Source organism: Chiloscyllium plagiosum, chromosome 23 (assembly GCF_004010195.1).
Source record: "Chiloscyllium plagiosum isolate BGI_BamShark_2017 chromosome 23, ASM401019v2, whole genome shotgun sequence".
NCBI classification, from domain to species: domain Eukaryota; kingdom Metazoa; phylum Chordata; class Chondrichthyes; order Orectolobiformes; family Hemiscylliidae; genus Chiloscyllium; species Chiloscyllium plagiosum.
This window is the reverse complement of record NC_057732.1, coordinates 31,984,582-31,999,054: the sequence shown is the minus strand read 5'-3', so window position 1 is coordinate 31,999,054 and position 14,473 is coordinate 31,984,582. Positions and strand designations below refer to the sequence as shown.

Sequence of the window (14,473 nt, the reverse complement as noted above, 5' to 3'; positions counted from 1 at the left end):
CCTGCTGGACAAACTTTCCTCATTCCTGAAGAAGGGCTTATGCCCGAAACGTCGATTCTCCTGTTCCCTGGATGCTGCCTGACCTCCTGCGCTTTTCCAGCAACACATTTTCAGCTCTGATCTCCAGCATCTGCAGACCTCACTTTCTCCTCCTATATAATACAAAAGAAAATTGATTTCCACAAAAAACAATTGCAGTGCTTTTTGTCCTCAACAAATTTTCTTCACCATAGCTATTCCTCTCAGTATTTCAAGCATAACTGGATTGTTTAAAGCTATTACATTTCTGTATGATGTACACTTGCAGAGGTTAAGATTATCGATAAAATAAGTGCTTAGAATTTTCCTTTCTGCTTCTCCTTTTAAAAAAAACATATCTACTCCATACAATATACAAAATATAGTTGATACAATTCGCAACACATTTACCTCCTAGTTAGAAGGTTGTGGTTTAAAGCAGTCTTCCAACACGTAATCTGGCTGATTCTTCATGTAATGTTGAGAGAATGTTGTCGAAGGTACTGTCTGTTCGGTGTAATGTTAGACTGAGACCCGTAACTGTTCAGTTATAATGGACCAGCCTCCTTTCTGAGAGCTTGCTGTGTGAAAATTGATTTTCGGTCAATACATAAAGACATAAAGTAATTAATTGGTTGTGAAATCCTTTAGGACACCCTAAATATGTGCTATTGGGCCACATATGAAATTTTACTGTGCCTGTGGGTCTGTCAAGTGAATTTTGGAGTACAAAAGCAAAATACTGAAAATCTGAAATGAAGCAAAATGCTGGAATTACTCAGCAAGTTTGGCTGCATCTTTTGGGGAGATAAAAGGGTTCTGCAGAGTTAAAGTTTCAAACTGGTGATCTTTCAACAGAACTGAATTAAACACCTAATCTAAAGAAATGACATTGACACGCAAAATTAAATCTACTTTCTCTGTGGATACGAAATTACCTGCTGTGCATTTATACCACTCTAATTTTATTTCTGATGTTTAGAATATTGTTATTTAGACTTGTATGAATTCTCCAAACTGCACAAGCTCTTAATTGCTGTGCTTAGCCACTATTTGTTCAACATGATCGTTTTATAGTATCTTGTCTCATAGCTGCTAGATTATTTCATCTGTTTCATGATTAATGCTTAGACCTTCTTTAAACGTTCAGGTACAATTTTGATTCTTGGCGGGAATTTTCGTACTTGGACGAAGAAGAAAAAGAAAAAGCAGAATGGTAGGTAATCCCTTAATCATACTTTTGTTTCTGTCTAACTTTTTTTTAATGTTGACATAATTATTGAGAAACATCGTGCATACATCATCCACCTTGGTAGAGCCATTGGTTCATCAAAACCTAAATTAGATAATTAAAATGTTACTGTTGTTAATTAATGAAGTAATCAAATGTTTGAAAAACAAATTGCCTTGGAATGTTTTACCTCAATTTGCCTCTACAAATGAGGCAAGATCTTGAATAAAATTGAATAGATGTACACCTCTTCCAATCAAATCACCACATCTTTCAACCAATTAAAACAAAAGGTGGTTTGTGCTGGAATTTTAAAAAAATGTAACTGCATAATCCTCTTAAATTCTTTCTTTGAACTTAGCAGGTTTAACAGGATAATTGACGGTGTGATTATCTGAGTATGATCCAGTTGAAGGAATTGGCAACTTTATACCCGCACTTTGAGTCAAAATTTCTGGTTAAAGTTCAAAACATTAATCCTAACTGTCTGTGAGGTTTCCTCCTCTTCACCTGTCAGTCCTTGTGGAAGCGAATACTGAAGTCTGGGGCCTGTGCCAAAATTTCCGCTCTGTTCAAATAATTCCATGTGGACTTTGGTTTGAAACCTGAATCTTCCCATTTGTATGTAACACCCAACACATTCACCACTGGATCAGCTTACATGATTTTCTAAATAATATTTCAGTTTCAACTTACAATAATGGTGTAATTGAAGATTATTGCCAATGCTTCAAAATTTTTTAATAAAGTTAGCAAGTGAAAATAGCAAGTATAACCAGAGATCATTCCAATCCATGTTACAACATATTACAACATCACTATGCCACCCCAAGTGTTAGACTTGATTCCATCAACACTTTCATTGATTAAGTAGTTTAATAATTGATGATAAAATTATTAAGGGGAGGCAGTGGCCTTGTGGTATTATCACTGGACTGCTAATCGAGACCCAGGTAATATTCTGGGGATCCGGGTTCAAATCCCACCGTAACAGATGGTGGAATTTGAATTCAATAAAGATCTGTAATTAGGAGTCTGATGATGATCATGAATCCATTGCCAATTGATGGGGGGAAAAAAACCTCTGGTTCACTAATGCCCTTTAGGGAAGAAAACTACAATTCTTATCTGGTCTTGCCTGTATGTGATTCCAGACTCACAGCAATGTGGGAGACTCTTAACTGCCCTCTGAGCAATTAGGGATGGGCAATAAATGCTGGCCTAGCCAGTGACACCCACATCCTATGAATGAATAAAGGAAAAAAAAATGTTTTTTTTAATTTTAGGAATATTTGTCCTTTTTGTGTTTTCAAAAACAGATAATTAAACTAAGCCTGTTTTTCCCAGTTTTGTTTTAATATTCATTCATTGGATGAGGGAAATTAAAAGGCAACCACGTTGATGGAGAGCCAGGTTTTTTCCCTCAAGGACATTGGTGAACCAGATTTCTTTTTCCTCTAACAGTCGGACATTAGTTCTTTAGTAAAGCTCTTTAATGCCCTTCATGGCCATCATTAGGTTCTTCAAGTCTTTTTTTTTATTGAATTCAAATCCCACCATTTGCCAAGGCAGGAATCGAACCTACAGCCCCAGAACATTCCTGGGTCTCTGGAATAACAGTCCAGCAATAATACACTAGGCCATCGCCTCCCCTTAGTTTGTTGCTTGCATTGTCAAAACTTGAAGCACATTGACATGTATTTCTAGCTGTTTTTAATTTAATAGATGATATTCTTACTACGTTTATAATTTAGTCTAACTTTGCAAATTTGACGACTATAAATAATCTGCAGTTCTTCAAGTATACACAGACAAACTTACAGATTAAACAGGTTCAGCATACACTCTGATTTGGAACCTCAACCATACTTGCTGAAAGACTACCAAACATAGTGATGTATTCTTTAATGCTTTTAGTGATATTTCTGTTTGTAGCCGAGATGAGAGAAAATGGATTGAAAAACAGAACAGGGCAGCTCGTGCACAAAGGAAGAAAGAAGAAATGAATAGGATAAGAACACTAGTTGGTAGGTTTTAGATGATTTTTTGAAAAGTTTCTTTATAAGTTTGTGCAATTTGAAAATACTTTTGAATTTGAGTTACTGGAAGTTCAGTATTTCAGGTGTAAAATGTTTGTTCTGCTAATTTAATTTTTTAATTGGAACTAAAAACTTAATTTAAAGCAATAGGTAGCAGAATTAATGGGAGGAGAATATATATTTTTGTAAGACAAGATTCTACAGACCTTCCCCTCTGGCTCCTGCTTTTTGCTATCACTATCTCACCACCATGAAAATGTGTTGAGTGGAGGACAGAAGGAGGAATTTAGAGGGACTTTGCAAATAATATATTTGTTTCAACAGCAAGGTCCTGAAATAAATGGGTGAATATTGTAATATTTTGCATGCATCGCAGAGTTAGAATGCAGGTACAACAAGAAATTAGGAAAGCAACAGAATGCCATCGTTTACTGTGAGGGGAATTGAATACAAAAATAGACATGTGTTGAACACAATATTGGTCACCTTATTTAAAGATGAACCTGAATGCACTGAAGGCAATCCAGCAAAGTTTTACTAGACTATTGCCTAGAATAGGTAGGTTGCCTTGTGAGAAAACATTGTACAGGCTAAGCTTCTATCTGCTGGAATTTAGAGTAAGAGACAACTGTAGTGAAACATTAAATCATTTGGAGCCTTGACAGGGTAGATGTGAAGAGGATGTTTCATATTATGGGCGGACTAGAACTAGGGACAACTGTTTAAAAATTAAGGTCACCAATGTTAAAACAGAGATTAGGCAATCTTTTTTTCCTTAAATTTGAGAGTCTTTTGAACATTCTCTGCATGAAAAGAAAGTGGAAGGAGAGTACTTGAATATTTTTAAGACAGAGATTCTTTTTAAGCAAGAGGTTTAAAGGTAATCAGGGATGGACGGGAATGTGGATTTGAAGTTACAATTAGATCTTATTGAATGGCAGAGCAAGCTCGAGAGGCTGGATAGCCTAGTCCTCCTCTTACTTGTAAATTCATGTGGAAGTCCTGTGCTTTACTGTTATGTTAGAGGATTTGTTTGTGAGCTTCAGTATTAGGCTGACTTTGACTGAAAGTACCTGGAAGCCAAGTGAAATTGAGAAACAAACAGGAATTGAGGATAGATTCTTCATCGGTTGTAGATGTCAATCATCTCACACCAAGTTATTACTCCAAATGTTCCTCAGGGGAGTGTCCTTCAACTCGAACATCTTCATCTGTATCATCAGTGTCCTGCCCTCAGAAGTGAGGTTTGTTGCTCATGATTGCACAATATTTAGTTCTGTTCACAAAGCAGTTTTTGTGCATGTGCAGCAAGATGATATGTATATTTGATCTGATAAGTAACATTTGTGCCACACAGTTGCTGACCATCCCCAATAAGAGTGGTGTTATCATTGTAAAATCACCCACTGTCAATAATCTAGGGGCCAAAATTGACTAGAAACTTAATTGAACCAGTTGACTAAATAATGGTGGCTAAAATAGCAGGTTGAATGCTAGGTATTCTGTGGTGAATGACTCAGCTCCTGACTCCTGAAAGTCTTTCCATTATCATCAAGGCCAAGTTAGGAGAATGATGAATACTCTGTGTGGCTTTAACATCACTTGAGCTTGATGCCATTTAGGCCATAGCAACCTACACAAATGGATCACACAAATATTCACAATCTTCAGCTCCAATGCAGTGGATGCAAGATGCAATGTAATTCACTCAGACTGCTTCAACAACCCTCCTAAATTCGCATCTCCAACCCCCTCTGTGTTTGCTTGGAAATGTATTTCTATTCCTTCCTTGGGGTGGGTCAAAATCTTGGAATGCCCTACCTGACATCACAGTGGATATACCAACTCCATACTGACAGCAGCATTTTAAGAAGACAGTTCAAACTCTGGAGTAATTAGAAATAAGTGCTGGTCTTCCCAGCAAAACTCTCATCCTATGTTTGAATGAAGAAAAATGGAAAACCCAAGTGAATAACTAGCGAAATAAGGGATTAATTCGTTTAGATTGCAAGAGGACAAGTTAAATGCAAGTCAAAAGAATCTATAAACAATATTTCTGTATATATTTTTAAATGAACTAATTGTGGGTTTTGTACTTCAGATTTGCAAGTGGCAACACTTCAGTGTTTGGGGTATTATTTCTACTGCACCAATCTTCATTGTTAAACAAATCCATGTCTAAACATATAAAAGGATAGCTTTGTAGTCTCCAATGGATCAATTATTTGTTAAGTTCTCATAATATTAAGCATACTAGAAAGAGGTGCAGGCTGTTTAAGATGAGTTGTTTGTAAAGGGATTTCTTTCCTTGCATTAATCATTAAGGAAATGACAGGCTTCAGAAGCAAATCACAAAACTCTGGAGTGTCTGCTTTACTTGTAGAAATTTTGTTTGCATCTGAAATTTGTGGATTCAAATTCAACCCCAGCGCTTTAGCACATTCAGGATTTCTTTAAATGAGACATTATATGGCTTGTTCAAATGGATGTCATAGAGTCGTAGAGATGTACAGCATGGAAACAGACCCTTTGGTCCAACTCATCCATGCCAACCAGAAAGCCTAAATTAATCTAGTTCCATTTGCCAGCACTTGGCCCATATCCCTCTAAACCCTTCCTATTCGTATACCCATCCGGATGCCTTTTAAATGTTGTAATTCTAGCAGCCTCCACCACTTCCTCTGGCAGCTCATTCCATACATGCACCACCCTCTGCATGAAAAAGTTGCCCCTTAGGTCCTTTTTAAATCTTTCCCTTCTCGCCCTAAACCTATGCCCTCTAGTTTTGGACTCTTCCACCATGAAAGGTAGCATGGCATAATTTGATAAAGCATAGATTTCTTCTAGACTGCTGGTTGTCAACACACTTATCTAAACAGTGTTGTCCAAAACTATGGGCGGCACAGTGGTTAGCACTGCTGCCTCACAGTGCCAGAAACCCAGGTTCAATTCCCGCCTCAGGCAACTCTCTGGAGTTTGCACATTCTCCCCGTGTCTGCGTGGGTTTCCTCCCACAATCCAAAAATGTACAGGTTAGGTGAATTGGCCATGCCAAATTTCCCGTAGTGTTAGGTGAAGGGGTAAATGTAGGGGAATGGGCCTGGGTGGGTTGCACTTTGGCGGGTTGGTGTGGACTTGTTGGGCCGAAGGGCCTGTTTCCACACTGTAAGTAAGTAATCTAATCTAAAACAGAATTAAAAATCACACAATACCAGGTTATAGTCCGCTGGGTTTATGGAAGTACAAGCTTTTGTAGTGCTGCTGCTTTGCAACTACCTGATAAAGGAGCAGTGCTCTGAATGCTTGTACTTCCAAATAAACCTGTTGGACTATAACCTGGTGTTGCGTGATTTTTAACTTTGTCAAACACCGGCACCTCCACATCATGATTACCGAAAGTGGTTTTCCTCTTTATGATGCTTTCAGCTGTCTTATTTACATAGTGGTTAAAAGAATTCACTGAACATGAAGCATTTCAAGATATGATAAAATGCTGTGCAATGGTGCCTTCTAATATTACATCATAAGTTTAACACAATCATGATTTCTGTTTGGCAGCTACTTCATTTTGTGTGAGCATTTGATACTTCATGTAACAAATGTGCTCATTTCAAATGGTTAAAAGGAAATTGACAACCTATTACACATTCACCTATTTTAGAATCGTAGGCTGGTACAGCACAATGGAAGATCATCAAATCCATAGTTGTGCATTGCCTTTCCCTTTCAATATTATTGTTTTAAATAACTATCTTTCAAAATAATTTATAGTACCTATCTGTTTCTTTCCTTTGGATTTAATTGTGGTACGTACTGGTCTATAAGAGTATCATGTATGAAGATATACTGCCAATATTTACCAGTGAACTCTTGCAGCATACAATGCCATAGACTGCTGAAATACAACATTTTATATGGTGATTTGTTTGACAGACACTGCTTACAGCTGTGATCCGAGAATAAAAAAGTTTAAAGAAGAAGAAAAGGCAAGGAAAGAAGCAGAAAAGAAGGCAAAAGCTGAAGCAAAGAGAAAAGAACAAGAAGAAAAAGAGAAAGTAAGGATTAGAAGCTGGGTAATGGCTATCCAGTTTAATTCTGAATGTGAGTTCTGCTGGAATAATTTTAAAAACAAATCTCATGTGAGGAAAAGATAATATGCCAGAATTGTCAGTGCGTGAAAGCATTTCACCTGGCTTTGGTTGCTTTGCCTTTTCTCCCTGTTTCAAACTTAGCTTGAATGGATGAAGCAATCTCTTTTAAAGGCATTCTTGGTAGATTGCCAGACAGTTTTTAATTCCAATTTACCTTTTATAGATTTATTCTCACTTCACTGAAATTGGACCTCTTTCAATTAAGCCATTTTATTCTAATTGTTGGTTGTTCTAAACTATAGCTAATATGATACTTTAAATATTGTTCCCTAATTGCTCCCTTGCTGCCATTTGACCTACCTTAATTTCCAGAACCGTTCTAGCAATGCTGCTGCCTCTGTTGAGCTGTAAACACCATGATCAAGAAAATTCTTTGTCCTTATTCTAATGTAATCTTGGATAGTAAGAGTGTAACATTCCCCATTATCATTCGTCTACAGATTTTGTTGTTGCATAAATTTCACTTGGAGTCAAAATGTGTCAATTAAAACAAACATCAACTCACTTCGACACTAATTGCAAACCTGTGACCTCTACCATCTAGAGTGCACAGGGGCACCACCACTTGCAGGCTTGCCTCCAAGTCATATTCCATCTTGATTTGGAAGTATATTGTGATTTCCTTTGTCACTTGTTGAAAATCTGGAACTCCCTCCCTAACAGCATTGTGCCTGTGTATCTAATACCATTCCTTAAACTTTCTTACTCTCCATTTATCTAAACACAAATAGTATTACTTGAACTCCAGTTATTCAGCCACTTGTTGCCAGTACCACTATTTTCCCCTCAATGCTAAATGCTCACATCCCCAGTACTTGCTATTACAAGTATATAAAAGGCGAGTATTGTAACATTCTTTCTGTGGGGCTAGGGAGAATTAATATATTTCAAAATTCTTTGGCCATCAATTTGAAGTCTATATTAAAAAAAATGATGGAAGTTAGTCATTTTTAGCTTGATCTATTTGTTATAGTTTCCATTGTTAATTTAGTGCTCAAACTTGCCATTGTAATAACCATTCTGCATTTTAGTTGTGTCCAGGGGTGTTCTCTCTCAGGCCTGCCTATCAGTAATGAAGAGCAATGTGGTTTTCCAAGATATATCTTTCTGTCTACTGAAGAGGCAACAAACAACTACAATTTATATTTTAAAGTAGAGTGGCGGGGGAAAGCTTTAATCTGGGATTTGAGCCCTGACTGCTGTTTGTGTCCAGTCTAGCGCTCCAAGTTACAGACAAGGTATAAAATTCCAGCTGGAATAGGGTGAAAAAGGAGAGGATGAATGAGTGACTAGTGAGGAAGGTGGAGGGAGGGCACAGATCAGTGATTTAAGGAGGGACATGAGTGACTGTGGGAGGGGCTGGTTGAACTGACTGCCTGGTGAACGGAAAAGGGCTTCACTGAATCTTTCACCAAGGAGTATAGAAAGCTGTACTGCAATCTACATGTAACGTAGTATTTTTAGTAGTTACTTTAAAATGAGAGAGTTTCATATTTATTTGATACTATTGTTCATCAAGATAATACAAGCACTTTCCTAACAAAGAGTGTCTTAGAGATATACAATGCAGAAATAGACTCTTTGGTACAACTCATCCATACAAACCAGATATACTAAGTTAATCTAGTCCCATTTGCCAGCATTTGGCCCATATTTCTCTCACCTTTCCTATTCATATGCCCATCCAGATGCCTTTTAAATGTTGTAATTGTACCAGCATGCACCACTTCCTCTAGCAGCTCATACCATACACACATCACCCTCTGCTTGGAAAAATTGCCCCTCAGGTCCTTGTTAAATCTTTCCCCTCTCACCCTCAACTTATGCCGTCTAGTTCTGGACTCCCCCACCGCAGGGAAAATACCTTGTCTATTTACCCAATCCATGCCTCTCATGATTTTATAAACCTCTATAAGGTCACCCCTCAGCTCTCTCGCCTAATACCATCAACATTGGCCTTCCTTCAATTAGAACTTTAACTTTTAAATCCGGTCTATCCCTATCACTGTTTTAAAACTAATGGAATTATGTCCACTGGCCCCAAAGTGCACCCCCACTTGACACCTCAGGCACCTGCCTTGCCTTATTTCCCAAGAGTATGTCAAGTTTGCACCTTCTCTAGTAGGTATATCCACATACTCAATCAGAACCTTTTCTTGTACACACTTGACAAATTCCTCTTCATCTAAATCCTTAACACTATGGCAGTCCCAGTCTATGTTTGGAAAGGTAAAATCCCCTACTATAACCACCCTATTATTCTTACAGATAACTGACATCTTACAAATTTGTTTCTCAATTTCCCGCTGACTATTGGGGGGTATAAAGTACACTCCCAATAAGGTGATTATCCCTTTCTTATTTCTCAGTTTCACCCTAATAATCTCCCTAGATGTATTCCCAGGAATATCCTCCCTAACCTCCCCAAGTACAGCTGTAATGTTATCGCTAATGAAAAATGCCATTTCTCCATCATCTTTTGCCCCTCCCCACTTTTTATCTTTTCTATAGCATCTATACCCTAAAACATTATGCTGCTGATTCTGTCCATCTCTGAGCCATGTCTCTGTAATTGCTATGATACCTCAGTACTATGTTTCCCACCGCGCCTCTCGCATTGAAATAAATGCAGTTTATCAGTCTTACCTTGTTGTCTGCTTTGTTCCTGCCTGCCCTGAATGTATGACTTGCTCCTTTTCCCAACCATACTAGTCTCAGACTGATCTCGTTTCTCACTATCTCCCTGATGTGTGTATACACCCACATAGCCACCTACCTCCTGGGCAGACCGTTAGTATATTAGTCTCCATCCGATTCAGGTGCAATCTGTCCTTTGTGTACACATCACTCCTACTCCAGATGACATTCCAATTATCCAAAAATGTGAATCCTTCTCCCCTACATCAACTCCTCAGCCATGCATTCATCTGCTCTATCCTCCTATTCCTATTCTCACTGGCTTGTCACACCAGAAGTAATCCAGATATTACTACCCTTGAGGATCTTTTTTAAAAAATTCCTGCCTAACTACTTATATTCCCTCTTCGGAATCCCATCCTTTTCTCTTCCTATGTTGTTAGTTCTAATGTGTGCAATGACTTCCTGCTGGTCCTACTCCCCTTTGAGAATATTCTGCATCCTCTCAGAGATAGCCTTAATCCTGGCACCAGGGAGGCAAACACAGCATTCTCATTATAGGGCATAAACTGTCTGTCTGTGCCTCTGATTAGAGAATTCCCTATATCAATTGATTGCTTGGAACCTTACATACCTGTCATTACATTAGAGCTATTCTCAGAAACTGGCTGTCAGTGCTACATTCCCTTGAGAGTCCATCACCCCGTACATTTTCCAAAACAGCATACTTGTTTGAGATGAAGATGGCCACAGGAGACTTCTGCACTGCCTACTTCCCTCTCCTACCTTCCCTGGAGGTAACCCATCTACCTGACTGTATCTTTGGTTTATCTCCCTTCTTGCAACTGCCGTCCATCACACCACCTAGTTCCTTTAAATTCCTCATTGCCTCTAACTGCCGTTTTAACCGATCTGTGCAATCTGACAAGGTTCACAACCAAACTTCCAGTGGACAAAATTACCAGTAACATCGGACAGGAAGAGCACATCACTGTACTAAAGGCCATCTGTGCACCTTAACAATCTTCAGATTCAGAAAAGAGTACATTCTTATTCCTCTAAAAATACTGCTCCAGGTTAACTTAGTACCGATGTTTTTATATTTTTAACGTTCAGTCAAGAGCCAGATCTCAATAAAATCATATAATCCAAAAAAAACTCTACTCACTATTGTATATTACATAAAAAAGCAGTAAGGTTACACTTTAAACCAGTCACTTAGCTGTCCTCCTGCTGTGAGCTCCCCCACACTGATATCTCCAAGGTGAGTTGTGAATTTCAGTCTTTATTTTTCTTAGATGAACTCTGATGTCCAGAGATACTTAATCAAACAGAAGAGGCAGTTGGCTGTGCAGATTCACGGTTGGATCAGACAGCAGTGTAGGTTTATTTGTTTCACTTCTCATGTGGTCCTTCTCTTTGTCTCTCTTCCTCCTTTCTAAAGTGCCGTTGTTTTGATTTTTCTCCTCCCAAAGTTTCAAAATGATGCAACAGCTTATAAAGCAGTAATTACTGTTCCTAGAATTTGAGGAAATCTGCTCCAACACTGAGAAAACTTCAAAAAAGGAGTGGCTTTTTCCCATCCTCTACCTTGGATTACGCAGAGTACTGAATATTATTAAGCTACTTTATTATATTTTTATTGGAATCTGGGACCACATTGTAACAAAAAAAGCTTGAAAATCAATGTACATTCATTCATGGAAGGTGGTCACAGCTGGCCAGGTTGGTTTTTTTCAGTCAGTAGTTTGTTTCTTATGCGTACACTGGGTGAAGGCTTTGTTGGTTTGGCCAGCATTTATCACCGAGAGCATTTAAGAGTCAACCACATTGCTGTGGATCTGAAGTCACATGTAGCCTAGATCCAATCAGGGTGGCAATTTCATTCCCTAAAGGATGTTAGAGAGCCAGAAGGGTTTATTTCAACAATCGCCAGTGGATTCATGATCATCATTAGTTTCTTAATTCTGGAGTTGTTTTTTGAATTCAAATTCCACCATCTGCCGTGGTGGGATTCAAACCAGTATCCTCAGAACATTACTTGGTCTCTGGATTTACAGTCCAATACCACTCTGCCATCACTTACCCCAAAGTAATTGCCATTCAGAAAGTGGGGAGTTAAAATCGTGTCAACTTGAAAAATAGTTTTCAAAGCACTACCTTTACCTTGTCCTTTGCTTTTCTTCCCATGTATATAATCCAGCAAGATCATGTTCTGTTGTTAGTATGAACTTCATCTTGTATTACACGCTCTAACTACCTTGAATGCTAAAATGCTGAGCTCACTTTATTGAGTTTATGCAAATACCTTTGTCCACATTTTTGGCCGAAGATATATAAAGGGACTACTAAAGCACCTTAAGTCTAATAATTCTAGCTACTTGAAATGGCAAGATGTTTTTGCATTTTCGTGGAGATTGTAAAATGTGCTGTAATTTCATGATCACAAAAAAATTCACATCCTTTCTGTCTTTGGCCGGATTGAATTCTGTACAATATATTGAATGTTTACCAAATGTACGTGTCTTAATACACTTTAACCATAAGAAGTGTTAAGTCTTTTTTCATCCTTATTCGCAGATCAATAAAATATATTAAAAAAAGTACTAGACCCAGGCCATCTTAGATGTATGAATGCAGGACTTTGTAGAAAAGTGCATTGTGAGACAACTAAGTAAAGTCAAAAATGGGTTCCAAGCACTGTATCTGACTCAAATAAGAAATGCTGACCAACATTGTCACCACATTCTGATAAATATTTAAAAGTATTCTTAAAACTTAGGATAAATTACTGTAACAAAATTGTACATTTTCAGACACTTGAATTATTTCAAAATGCATTTTTAATGTCATGAATTTTGTGATTTGATTTGGTCTTTAAATCAAACTGGTTTAGGGTAAAGGAATCCATAATGCACCAATAAATTTTGCTTGCTCAAACCAAATTATCTCAGAATTTTGTCATCTTTTATAAAGACATTCAAAATGCTTCTGTTGTTCTTCGAATATAAGCAAAAACAGGCAGAATTAGAAGTTGCCCGGTTGGCCAAAGAGAAGGAAGAAGAAGAAGCCAGACAACAGGCCTTGCAAACAAAGAAGGAAAAGGAAACTCAGAAGAAAGCAATTAAGAAAGAACGACAAAAGCTCCGTACAGTCTGTAAGGTGTGATGCATGTCTTATTTTTTGTGTGGTTGGTCTGCTCTGGGCTTGCATCTTGAATATCAAAATAATTTCCAAAGTCAGTACAGTCATTTCTCTGTATCCATGAGTCTTCCATTCCTAAGAACCTCTGTAAATGATGAAATTCACAAGGGCAGAGTTTATTAAAAATAGGTTAAAACATGTGATCTTTGCCTGTGAATACTGACTTTTGTTACTTATTTTTTGATCCAGATAGGAGAATTCACAAATTGATTGCATGGATACAGATGACTTACTGTAGATGAAAAATCATGGGTCAAATGTGTGATTTTAAAGCAAGCCTCTGTATGGAACAGATAAACAGATACAGCATGAGGACCATGATAAATTAAAAAACAGAAATGGCCTTTTTAGATGCAGTATTCTAATTCAATTTCTCTCGACTAACATCAAAGTATAATATAGGTTAACATGCATTAAAGTGCTACCAAGAGTGCTGTTTAAGTTGGGGTTGGTAGACAGGAACTGAAGAAATTTTAATGCCAAACCAGAGAAAGGTAATTGCTCTATATGAGATAGAAAACGCCTCATTAACGTTTATTTTATCTAATTAGAGTTTGTTGCTGTCCCTGCTTTTTGCCATGAAGGCAGCATTTGAATAGAAGACTTTTGCAATCTTTTAGTTTTCTGTCCCAATAATCAGTTTCCCCTCCTTCTATTTGCTAATGCAAAATTCATTGAATCACCCATGAATCCACTCCCAGAGTTTTCTCCATATATGTCATACTTGGACGGATATTATTGCCTTTGAAAATTATTGGGCAGTCTTTCTTTTTGCTAGTCTTTTAACAGCAGAATTTCTATCTTATAGGTAACTTTCCACCTACCTGTTCTTGTAATTTTTTTTATTGCTTCCAGGCTTCTATTCTCACTGTTTTCTCCCCACCAGGTACTCCCATGTTGATATCAATTACATAATGGCTGAATCAGTTAGTATTTGTGATGTGACATGTATAGTTGCTGTTATTAAACCCAATAGATACACGATTACAGCTGACAAATTGCAAAACAAGATATTTCAAACCGTTGTGAAACAGCATTAATTAAACATCAAATTAGCTGAAAGGAAATTAATAGCATTTTTTGTTTGGGTAGCCACTTTCTTTTATCGATTAAAGATAGGCTGGGATGTTTTGTTCACTGGAGCGTAGGAGGTTGAGAGGTTATTTTATACAGGTTTACAAAATAATGAGGAT

At 37.6% G+C, this 14,473-nt stretch overlaps 1 protein-coding gene across 2 annotated transcripts in view; it reads left to right on the top strand.

Annotated features, from left to right (window-relative positions):
• Nucleotides 1-14,473, top strand: part of dnajc2 (DnaJ (Hsp40) homolog, subfamily C, member 2) — a 43,172-nt gene that overhangs the window by 22,711 nt on the left and 5,988 nt on the right. For both annotated transcript variants that reach the window (XM_043713834.1, XM_043713835.1), the window contains 4 exons: nt 1,169-1,234; nt 3,185-3,276; nt 7,222-7,343; nt 13,089-13,238. In XM_043713834.1, coding sequence (XP_043569769.1) covers nt 1,169-1,234; nt 3,185-3,276; nt 7,222-7,343; nt 13,089-13,238 — 430 coding nt within the window. The remainder of the gene's footprint in view (nt 1-1,168; nt 1,235-3,184; nt 3,277-7,221; nt 7,344-13,088; nt 13,239-14,473) is intronic.